At 36.7% G+C, this 12,778-nt stretch overlaps 1 protein-coding gene across 1 annotated transcript in view; it reads right to left on the bottom strand.

The window, feature by feature from the left end:
- Nucleotides 1-1,765: 1,765 nt before the first annotated feature.
- Nucleotides 1,766-12,778, bottom strand: part of LOC6575887 (roundabout homolog 1) — a 64,560-nt gene continuing 53,547 nt past the window's right edge. Inside the window, exons 13-14 of the mRNA XM_002001855.4 lie at nucleotides 10,204-10,468; nucleotides 1,766-4,605 (exon numbers count right to left, since the gene is read on the bottom strand). Of these exons, the coding sequence (XP_002001891.3) occupies nucleotides 3,555-4,605; nucleotides 10,204-10,468 (1,316 nt within the window). The 3' untranslated portion in view covers nucleotides 1,766-3,554. The remainder of the gene's footprint in view (nucleotides 4,606-10,203; nucleotides 10,469-12,778) is intronic.

Here is a 12,778-nt window from a genome sequence, read left to right as displayed (position 1 = left end):
TATTCAACTTAATTTCGTTTTCATTCATATGAATAGATGAAAAACCAATATACTCATTTCTATTCAAGAATGGGTATATAAAACCTAATTTTTGGCTCATAATAAACACACAAATCTAGTCTCTATTTCATAAATTTCACTCCTATTATATGCAGCATATTTTCATATACCATAGTTCTCTGCATCTGCAATCTGGCTTCTTCTCTCCCCTGCTCGCCCTCGCCCACTCCAACTGATGATTAAATTTACATTAAGCACATTTTGCAATGCATTTACCTTAATATTTTTTTCTCTCTTTTAAGCAAACCGCTCATAACAAATGTTGCCAGGCAGCCGCCCGTCTCCCGTGGCCTCTGTTCAAAACACGCACCGGAAGTGGCTGTCGATTTGCAACAAATGGCTGCCGGATGTTGCCAAATGGCGCACGTGAGTCGCTCTCACTGTTGCTGCTGCTGTCCGTCCTTCTCTTTTTTTCAGCGTTCCTCTAACCCCTTGGCAATTAATTGCCTAGCACGTAATTATTTTGTAGTTAAAATGGGCCCAGCCCACTCACACATACACACACACGCGCGCACACATGCATAATTTTGGGTTTTTGCAGCTAATTAAAAGCGCGTCACTCTGCTGAAACTAGATGCACAGCGCGCCGCGGGGAGAGTTGGCTTGCAGCTTAGTTAAGTAAGGGTAGCCATTGCAACGTCGCGACGGCAGCAACTTTTCAATTAGCCCTGCACTTGGTCGGCCATTTGTTTTGGTGGGCAGGTGCGCCGGAATTGAAATTTATGTTGCCTACTTTTGTGCGCTGATAAAATTAGGGCTTGGCACATTTGCGAATTGGCTTTGACTGTGGACAGGGCTTAAAACGAGTTGCAAGAGCAATAAATGGCAGAAATATATTGAGTGCAACTCTTAAGCTAATGCTCTGTATTAGAATTTATGAAATATGTATAAATAAAATTTTGTATAATATTTGTATATTTTAAATACTTACGAATACCAGCAGGTAATATTTCTTACTTAAATTGCATTTATTTATTCTATATTTCACATTTGCTGCTTGAAGACATTTATATTTGGATTTTATGAATTTATTTCATACATCAAATGTTTGTTAAATCAAAGTGAATGCCAGAATTGATCGTACTGCAGCTTATGCTGCCGATTGTTCTACTTTTGTACGATAATACTATTATAACTTTTTATTGAGAGTTAATGACTTGAATTAAGTGCTCTAAGACTTATGAATAAGACTTATGAAATGAATACAAAATATATTTTTTAAATAATAAGTAAAAAAGTAGATTTAATACCATCCGTTGATGCCGTCTCTGCACTTGAAGCGCACCAAAAATCGTCTGGTTGAGGACTTCAGCTGCTGGCTGTGAATAAATGTTTTGTAGTAGAGCTTTATTCATTTTTGGGCCCTCTTAGCTCATTTTTGTTGACCATAGTAAAAATCAGATATATTTCATATATTTTACTTGCAGCTGCAATACCTGGAGACCTTCACGTCCTTGAATCCTTCGCTGTTTTAGTCTAATTACCAATAACAGTGACTTCAATTCTCATTTGACACACAAGCTTGAGTAACCAACCAATATATAGATAAATGCTCTTTGAATAACCCAGTCATTAGTTAATAGCTAAACAACTCTGCCCACATAAAGTAAATAAAGAGCTAATTTAATTAAAATTTCGAATCAGTTTCATCTTTGATGAAGTCCACAATGCAGATAGGCAATAATAGAATAAACAGACGTGAGTGCTTGTTTTGTGAATTTCATAATTATGGCATTTTTTATTTGCATTTTAATTGCTACATTGTAAATACGCGTATTCAATATCAATAATTACACATAGACATACATTGAATTTCTGTATTTTCTAATGGATAAACAACATACGAATATTTTACGATAAACACATCAATATATATGTACTTAATATTTTATGCTTCATACATTATTTGCTTGAATATATATGTTTATTTATTTGTGTTGTTGTTGTGTGTTGGTGTGTGTGTAAATGCATATCTAATGGGGTTTACAAATCGTGTTTAGCCATTAAATTGAAGGAGTTTTGTTATATATGCCTGCTGGTAATTACGCACTAATTACATAAGTAAGTCTGTATGTATATAGTATGTATGTATTGTATGTATAAATTTATATTTATAAGTAATATGTGCTTGTGTTTGTGTACTACAACTAAATAAATGGGCTCTGCTATAATTATTTGATTTTTAATTACTATATGCACAATTTGATTCGTCGTCCTATTTGCATATGCGAATACATTCAATTGAAAACTCGTCTATGTTCTAGCTTAATCAACTATTTACATTTTACATAATTTATTAAATTTATGGTTTGTTAATTTTAGTAATTCGTAATTAAGCTGTTAGGTAACAATCTAACTAATCATCATTTAAGCGCCGGCCTTTAGCTGCCCGCATACTTGGAGGAACTTATCATACGTTTCGATAACATTTACAATCATCTACAACTAAAACCTAAGCCTAATTGGGTGTAAAGCAATTATAGTGAGAGAGTGATATAGTAGAAGAGAAAGTGTGTGAGAGAGAGAGAGGGTTAGTTAGTCTATCACTAGCATAGAGGCATAGATATTGGCACTTCTTAGCAAGTCAGCTTTATGTATGAGTAGTTAGTTAGTTCGAACGAAACCTTTAAGAGTAACTTGTTTACTTCCTTTCAAATTATCAGCTTTAACTCAGAAAATGCTCTCAGTCTTAGTCACATTAAAGAAAATTAGTTGTAACAATATTCATATCAATCATATATCAAATCAATTTTGTAGTAAACTGTCGCGTCTGAGTTTAAATATGTTGGTTAACTGAATGGAATAAAGTTTTAGGAAAGAAATAAAGGAAGAAAAGCTGTTGAGCATTAGGAAATCTTGTATTGAGCTTTGAGTCTAAAGCTCCATCGTTTATGGGACCTGAAAGTATCTCAAAATATTATTAGGTCTGCGCACTGAAAGCTCATTAAAGCTTCTAATACAAAGAACATGTATTCAAGGCAGGTCTTCAAGGTCTTTTTTCAAATATCAATTAAAACTGAAAGGCTATGCAATTTTATAATTTCACTATAAAATATATTCTTGCCAAGTGAATTTCAAGCATTCTCTTAATCGTTTAAAAATTCAAGCTTTCCACTAAAAAGTTTATTGCATTATATAGAAGGCATAGTTTGATCAAACAAACAAAACTTAAAACTCAACTTGAAGCTCTTCATTCTTCGGCTTTAAAGCCAAAAGCTCAATCGACTTTTACTTTTCTCCTTTAATTTCTATTATCTACCTTCGCTTTATTCTTTCAGCTAACCAAAAGGTATGAACTCCTCGTTATTTCTTTGCTTTTTCTACAGTCAGTGCGCTCAGTATGCGCCCTTTGCTCACTTCTGCGCTTAATCAAAGTTCTCGGCGCCGCCGTTGTTGAAGCGTTCGCACCAGGCGAGCAGCTCACGCACCTCCCTGGCATGCAGCTGCTCCTGCACCTGCGCCGCCGACTGGCTGCTGCTGGCCGCGGCCAGGGGTCAGACATTGTGGCAGGGCTGCTGGCTGCTGCTGCCGCTGCCGGAGTTGCTTAGCAAACTGCGCTCGCTGGCCACGCTGCCGGGGGCGTAGATCAGCTCGGCGGCCTCCTTGGCCAGGGGCTCCTCCACATGGGCCTTGCGGCTGGAGCGAGTGCTCTGTGCGCGCCAAGATTGCGAGTCGAGTGGCAGCTGCTGGGGCAGATGTTGCTGCTGCGGCTGCTGCTGCTGCGGCACCAGAGGTAGCAACTGTTGCTGCTGCTGCGACGGCTGCTGCTGGTCGTCGACCTTCACATAGAGGCGCTCCATGTCATCCAGATCCCCGTCGGCCGTATGATACAGCGCCTGATCGTCCTCGTGCGACATCAGCATGGCCATGGGCGAGGGCGAGCCGCCGCAGCCGGAGTCAGCCAGGCCGTTGTAGCAGAACGAGGAGCCATCCAGATCCAGCAAGTTCTGCTGATGGCTCTTGCCCAGCGTCTGATCCGGCACCTTGAACCGAGCGCTGTCCCGACCAATGCTGCAGCCATGTGGCAGCTGCTGCCGCCGCACGCTCGCCGTCAACTGTTGCTGCTGCTGCTGCTGCTGCTGATGGGTGTTGGGGGCCGCCTCATAGGTGTGGCAATTGCTCAGCTTGTTCTCGGTGATGTGCATGTGCATATGCTTGTCCTTTGGATAATAATATTGATCGGAGTAAACAGAGCGTGCGCCGGCCGTGTTGCTGGGATAGATCTCGCCCGTGGTGGACATTTGCTGATAGATGTTGGCGCTGGAGTGCGGCTGCAGCTGCAACTGTTGCTGCTGCTGTTGCTGTTGCTGCTGTTGGTAATGCGGATGCATGGGTCGCTGCATGCCATAGGAGCTCGGGCCTGGACGCTGCTGATAACGAGGCTGCTGCTGCTGCTGCTGTTGCTGCTGGCCGGGATTGAGTATGACGGAGGTGGCGTAGGGTGCGGGTGAGGCATTGCCGTGACGTCCATACTCGCTGGGCGCCTTGCCAAAGCTGGACACCTCCGCATAGTCGGTGGGAATATTCGAGTATTCGCCCACGTAGCTGCAAATGAAGAGATAAAAACAAAAACAAAAAATCATCATTTATTGCCCGTCGCTTGTTTATTACAATATTCCCACAGAGGGGGAAGTGAGAGTGACAGAGAGAGAGAAGGAGAGAGAGAGGTGAGGGGGTAAAAACATTTTTCGGTTATAAATTTGTCGGTTCGTTTCGAATTTTTGGGTCTGCCCTGCCCTGCGCTTGAGGTCGAGAATTTATGGCGTGCGGTCGGCATACGTAGCGGAAATTTGCATTCGCCTCCGCACGGAAGCACAGTTCCCATGCAGGCGGACGCGTGCTCATGTGTAAAAATGGAATTTATATTTCGGATTTAACATTTTACATATTCACACCTGAACAACTGCCCGACTCCATTCGCCAGCCGTTAAACCCAACTAATGTACAAAGCTGAAGCTGGAGCTAGCGTTGGCGCTCTAAGCAGCAGATAATGCTTATCATCAGCTGCACCTGGACAGAGCAACCGAATGAAACTCACGCACTCACCTAAATTAGCTGAGCGAAATATATCAGAAAAACGAATTGAGGGTTCTAAGTGCTGAACTAGAAAATACCCTTTGTCAACTCACTTGATTTGTTTGCAATATCTGAAATATTATTTTATATATATCGATTTTTTTTTTTAAATTTATATATAGAATTTTTTTATTTCATTATAGTATTTATATATATTATATTATATACTTCAAGATAAGTCAAGTATTTCATTTCTAATAGAAAGTCTTGAGATTTAGAAAAATGAAAAAAAATCATATTTCTTAAGTCAAGATCTAAAAATTCTTGAGAACAAACAACAGTAATTTTAAGTTTTCAAGTTCTTGGGAAATATGAAACTATTCAGAGTCTATGTAAGCGATATAAATATATTTATAATTTTATTTTATTTTATTTTTTATTAAAAATTGTTAAAAATTATTACCTAAGGAACAGTCTGTCAAAATACCCTTCCAACAACACTTTTACAGGTCACAGAAAAAAAAAAAACCGAGGTGAACACAAAAATTTTTAACATTATTTTCGTATTTAAATACTGAAAGCGGATTAAATAGCAACCAGAAAGGAGTGAGTGAGACAGAGACAGAGACCGAGTGGAGCTAAAAGCTGACTAAAATATGTATGCACATTTATATATGTGTGTATGTATATATGGCGTATTGATGGAGTCGCCATGGTGCAGTCGAGGTGGAAATACAAAAAAAAACAAAAAACACTTTGGTGCGTGCATTTCAAAATACGCTTTTAATGCCCTTAATGAGTTTTCATTTGGCGAAGGGAAATGTCTGCGCGCTGAATGAATCCTTTGTGCCAAGGCAAACCAAAAAAACGAAAGCAAAACTGACTGGGGTCAGCGTTAAATGTCAATGGAAACTATGCACGAAAATAAAAACTGCAAGGGCGTAAATAGTTTAGGTGGAGCTTACTTTGGGAATTTTCAAAATAGCTATATTTTTAAATTAAAAAAAATAAAAATAATAGCAAAAATTAAAAACAAAAGTAATTATCGTAAAATATATTTGAATTAAAATTGATTTAAGCGACAAAAAATGATTGAATGGAGGAATTTCACTAGCCTGCAAGGACTGCCACCTGTCTGAAATACTTTACAGTGTTGAGCAGTGGGAAAAAATTTAAACGATTTGGTTTGCTCGTAAGCTGATCAAATAATTATTTGTATATATGCATGTATTATTTTACATATCATTTGTTGAAATTTTGTATAGAGAATTATATACAAATAAAGAATGCAGCTCTACTTTTAATGGAATTAAGCGCAGTGCTGAAAAATGCCAGATATGACATATGTTAAAAATTATTTACAGTTTTTTGGCAAGATACTCAATGTATTTGTACATAAAATTATAAAATGAAAGGTATTTAATTGAACATTTATATATATAAGTATATAAATATGTATTCAAGGTATATAAACTTCAAATAAAAATGGATTTTTATCAAGAGGGAAAAAATTTGTTGATATTATTCACCTGTTTGAAACAGTGATGATAATGATATTTAATAATCAGGTCAAATATCTTTTATTTATTATTATTTTTTTTTTTTTTTTCATAAAATAAATATTAAATTTTACTAAATATATCTGTATAGAAAATATTATCCCAGATCTGTAATATTTTTAAAATATTTATTTCTTCATAAAAATAAATATTTTCATAAATAGTTATTTTTATACCCTGAACCCATTGAAAATGGGAAATCAGGGTATAATGGTTTTGTGAAAAAGTATGTAACGGGCAGAAGGAGGCGTGGCAGACCCCACAAAGTATATATATTCTTGATCAGCGTGACGAGCTGAGTCGATATAGCCCTGTCCGTCTGTCCGTCCGTCCGTCCGTCCGTATGAGTGCGTCGATCTCAGAAGTTATAAGAGCTAGAGAGCTGAAATTTGGCATGCATACTCGTGTGTACCATACGCAGTACGAGTTTGCTTTATTTTTTCGATAAATCATCCGATAACTTTTTTATCGAGAATAATCGAAAAATTGATTTTGTTTTTTCAGCTTAATTTGAACACTTTTAGACCTGGAGTCTTCAAATTTGCGTTGTATATAAAGTTAATCGATACAAAGATTTTGTAATTTACAGATTTTGGATACCACGCCCCCTTCTCCCCCAATTTGTAAAAAACGCATTTCAAATACTAGAGACTTGTGCTTTGGAATGTACACACATTTTAGTCATATGATTACGCTCTAAAAGTTTCATTAAGATCGTATGTCTACAAAAGAAATTATTCAACAAATAAATTCTCATTATATTGCCCACACTACAGTGCAGCCCAAGCGCAGCCGCTGCTAGCTGCGCAGTTAGCAGAGCGCAGGCTTGTGCGTGCGTGTGGATACATGTGTATGTATGTGTGCATAAAAGAAGTGCAGAATGATTAGAATATCAGCTTGGAGGGTTCAGGGTATCTCCTAGTCGAGCAGTCTCGACTGGAGCCTTCTTACTTGTTAAAATTGAATACATTTTTTCAGAATAGTTTCCTTTTCAGAAAAGTATTTTGCATACATTTTTTTTATATAATTCATACTCAACTCTTCCACTCATTATGGCCTCTCATAACTAGAATATTTAATGAGGCTACCCAGGCTCTTAGCGGACCCTTAAAACAGCATTAAAATTGAAACCTAACGAATGCATTCATTTTCTGCACGCTGAGCTGTTTTTATTTTCACACATATGACACTCACTAAAGTGTGATTACTTTTATATTGTTATTGTTATGATTATTGCGCTTGTTATTGTTATTGTTATTGCCATTGTCAGTGCACATTTCGTTCAGTGAGTCGTGAATGTGTTTGTTGCAATTATTATTAATATATTTGCGCACATTTTCAATTTGTGTTTTTAATGTCTAATTAAGTGTGCGAAAATAATTTTAATTATGTCGCTGCAGATATATACAAATATATACATACTTATATATTCATATACAGTAGTTGGCCATGCAAATTGCATTTAAATTATGGATATATCGAGATTTATATAAATTTATATATATTTCATTTGCTCGTTACATTTATTTTTATTTTTATTTTATTGATATTCGGCCCCCGCCCCGCTGCTCTTCAGCTGCTTTTTATGCTTGATTGGCATTTAATTGCCTTTCAGCGGACAGCTGTGATTTTTGCCAGTCGCCGTGCAGAGTTATTACAATCCACTCTCGAATTTATTCGATCCTAAAAATCGCACTTTAAGCATCGATGGAATATTAATTTAAAGTATATATATTTCTCTCTCTCTCTCTCTCTCTCTCAGTGATTTAATTGCATTCAATCTATGAGCTCTGCTGTGCGTAAAATTGGCCACAAATAAATAACAATTACGGCTTTTTCGGCAGCGCGAATCAACGGAAAAATTAAACAAATCTAACAAAATGCAAACAGTTATTTTATGCCTTCTGATTGCCAGACAAATAAATTAGCCACGCCTGCAATTGCCAGCTCCACCAGCAGCCTCTACATATAAATATATAATATTTGCAGCTTTGATTAACCATTCCACCATAGTCGAAAATGATTTATACGAAATGTAACCAGCAAAAAAGAAAACATTAAAATAATTTGACCAAAACATATTTCGGGCAGGACAAACAAAATGTTTGCACAAATTAAAGTGGCTCAAATTATCAAAGAAGTATTTCATTTTAAAGCTAGAAATATTGTGAGAGTTATTAATAGCTCAAAGGATTTATATTTAATTTTTTTTAAATAGCTAGAAAATTATATTATTTAACAACATCTTAGACAATTTTTTTTCCTGTTTTCAATTGAACTGATAAAAACATTGAACAAAGAGTTTTCTATAAATATAAACAATTCATGCTTAATTAAAACAGCTCTGATTTCTGTTTACATTATCTCACTACAACTCTAGCCATATAAATTCCCTGTTCTCCTAGTTCCCATAGTTAGCTAACAGCTAAATGGGACTCTGCTCAACTTTACTCGAAAGCAATTTAAAGCTATTAACTCTTAAAGCTAGACAAATGTATATGCTGCAGGTAGCAGCACAAACTGCTCGACACTTCAATAATTACATTTGTGCCAGAGCTGGAGCTGCCTGAAAAACTATGCAGCCAATGGGAACTGTCCGCCGAGAGCGAGAGAGCGCCAGGGAGCTGTCCACTTGCTGCTGCAAAAATCAACATAAATAGCGCGCCAACATCTCCATTTCTAACTTGATTTTTGTTGGCCCGGCGCCGCCTGCTAAAAAGCGAAAACGAAAATCTACCAACAAAAACAAAGTGGGAGTATGCTGCCATTAGATGGGGTATATGCGACTAGGATATACCTCAAGCATTATTGGGCAAAAAGTTAAATACATCTTAAAAGTGTTTAGAATATAAAAATGTTTCTTAAGGAAAATCGATATTTATCGGACTTTTATTAATTATTTGAAGTAGTTGAAATATCATAAATTATCATATAAAATTAAAGAATATCTATATTTTCTTTTTATTAAATTACTCAGTTTAAATCTCATTAAAATATCAATTTTAATGAATTATCTAATAAAAGGAATAAAAATGACTTCGATATTGCTTTATATCGATTTAGTTAAAAAGTGATCGATAAATTGCAAACTTTTTATAGATGTATAAAATATGAACCGATGCGCTTATAAATTTGTCTCTCAAGCTGTTCTTGCATTATATATCGATATGAGGAGGAAAAACTCGGAGTTTTACTTAGGTCAAAAATTGAAGGTATACCGATTGATCTATCTATTTCGACTGCAACTTCTTCGATTGCTCCATCAATGTTATTCACGAATTATATAAGGAACTTCTACTCTAGAGTGTTACCTAGCGCTTCACCTATTCAATATACCATTTTTGAGTAACCACGCGGTATTACAAAAGTTGTGTTAAAAAATTGTTTTTGCGACGCGCCAGAAAAATGCAATTTCACAGTTTGGTGAATTTTTATTGTCGTCGCTTTGAGTGGGTCCCCAGTTAAATTTCCCATTTCCCTTTCTTTTTTCGCTTTGCGCATTTACTCTAGGTGGACCCTGGACGGGGCGGTGGCGTGTCTACCTACGTAACTATGTGGAAAAACTTACCGCTGATGATTGCGTTCGCCGGCATGTCCATGAATATCATCGATGCCGCCTGTGTTGCCGCTGCTGGTGGTGGCGCCGCCAGAGCCGGCACCACTGGCACCACAGACTGGCGCATAGTCCGCTATGTGATCCTTCTGCATGTCGAGGGTATCGCCACTGGGCGAAGTGCGCCAGACCATGCCCCCCGTGGAGGCATCCAGCCAGTAGCCGTTGCCATTGCGCGTCGATAGGCTCGGCATTTTAAGCACGTCACTCGTGTGATTGCCTACAGGTGAGAGAACACACAGGGAGAGAGAGATAGAGGTGGAGAGTGTGAGTGAGAGCAATTAAATGTTTTGCTACAAATTGTGTGAGTCAAATAAATTGTTGCCCTAAATGAACAAACAAAACATAGGTAGAGACAAGCTCCACGTAAGTCCTTCTTGAATGTTCTGAAAAAACAATTCGCAAATATGCGAAAACAGCTTTTGCGTGGAATTTAATGTATTTTGGAATTTTATTTTATATTAATGTAAATATTTTGTTTCCACTAAAATAAGTTGTAGTCCCAAACGAATATTCTATTCATATGCATATTAAAATTTTTGTTTAATTTCTAATGCTGTTATAAATATGTAATTTTATTATTATCAACATAAAATTCAAGCCTTTGTATTTGTAGATATTTAAACATTTTTAACAACTTAATTAATAGAAAAAAAAAAAAAAAAAAGAATAAATAAATAAGCAAAACGCAATTATAAAATTTTCTTATATTCTTCAATAATTAACAAGAGTTTCTAGCAATTATTTTAAGGGCGAAAGTATTTTATTTTTTGGTATTCGTTTGACTTGTGGGACTTCAATGCAGTGCTATAAATTCAGCGCATTAAAAATAATATTATGCCAAGGGCGGGTCGCAGGAGGCGTATGCGCAATTTACCCTATTGTCACAGCCCACACACACATACACTCAGACACACAGTTGAAAATCAAATAAATTATTGTCAATTTTCCAGTTGGCGCTTGTGCAAAAATGTGTTGCATACTTTCGAGCAGCTCAAATAAAATAAAGGAGAGAAGAAAAAAAAACGTATTGCATAAAAAATGCAGCAATTAAACTGTCCCCGGGTTATAACTGCGCATCAAGCGAGTATTTTATGGCACCCGTTGTTGTTCGGGGTTGGTGGGAGGTGGGCGTGGCAATCGGGCTGTTGTTGTTCATTGTCTACGGCCATCCAGGTGAGCTTTGCGCTTTTTGCTGCTTAGTTTATTGCAACTGGCGCCCAATGAATATGCAACGGGCGCCGTTTTTTTAGCATTTCATTTGTTTTTTTTTTTTTTTTTTTGTGTTTTTGTTTCGTGCTTCCCGTTTAGCTGCGGCTTGTTGAACAATGCCAAAGCTGCACAGCAGCGTTGCAGTTGTTGCTGCCACGGGGACAGCTCAAAACAAAATCACAACTATATTGTAAACTAGTGTAAACTATGGAAATTGAAAATAATAGCCAGCAGCTTTTACGGGCTTGTACTTGATGCGCTTTCGATGCAAAAGTTATTTTCCCATAAAGCTACTGTTTTGCAAGGTTTTCATAAATGTTTTAAGCTCCATTTCATGATGACTATCTGATGGATAAATATAAAACAGAGATGAAGTATGCTATGCTATTTAGCAGTAGTAGATGTAGTAGTAGTTGTGGAGAACGTAGTAGTCATATTAGGTAGATTGAAAATAGGAGTAAGAAATAGTGGCAGTAGTAGTAGTAGTCGTCATTATAGTAGATAGATTCAGTATTTGGTAGTAATAGTAGTAGGATTAGGCAGTCATATTGATAGTAGAAATAATAGTAGTAGCAGGCAGTAACGATAGTAGGTAGAAAGGTAATAAGTAGAGTAGTAGTAGCACGTAGAAATAGTAGTAGTAGTATGTAGAAATAATAGTAGCAGTAGTAGTAGTAGTAGAATTATTAGTAGAACTAATAGTATTAGTAATAGTAGTAGTATTAGGCAGTCATATTGATAGTAGGAATATTAGTAGTAGCAGGCAGTAACGATAGTAGGTAGAAAGGTAATAAGTAGAGTAGTAGTAGCACGTAGAAATAGTAGTAGTAGTATGTAGAAATAATAGTAGCAGTAGTAATAATAGTATCAGTAGTAGTAATAGAATTAGTAGTAGAACTAGTAGTAGTAATAGTAGTACATAGTAAAAGTAGTAGAAGTGCACATAAGGAGTATGTATAAATAGTAATAGCTGTGCATAGTAGCAGTATTTAGAAATAGTAGTAACAGTACATAGTTATAGTACTACTACCTGTAGTATATGTATGAGGTACTAGTAGTATTTTAATGATGAAAATGTCCTAGTATGAATATGAAGAAGCAGCAGCTGTATGATTATGAAAAAGTAGTATGAAGTGCTTCAAGAATAGCAGTAGTCCTTTGTTCTTTAGTAGTAGTAACTATAAGAAATCTTTATTAAATTTGGAATGTTATTCCAAGTCCTTTGCTGCTCATTGATTTACTTCCCAATATACACGATTTCCCACTTAATCACATCCCATTTGTGCACCCAAATTGGAATCGTATCTGCCACTTGCGT

The sequence above is a fragment of the Drosophila mojavensis genome, unplaced genomic scaffold (genome assembly GCF_018153725.1).
Source record: "Drosophila mojavensis isolate 15081-1352.22 unplaced genomic scaffold, ASM1815372v1 contig_36, whole genome shotgun sequence".
Classification (NCBI taxonomy): Eukaryota; Metazoa; Arthropoda; class Insecta; order Diptera; family Drosophilidae; genus Drosophila; species Drosophila mojavensis.
This window is presented reverse-complemented; position numbering and strand designations above follow the sequence as displayed.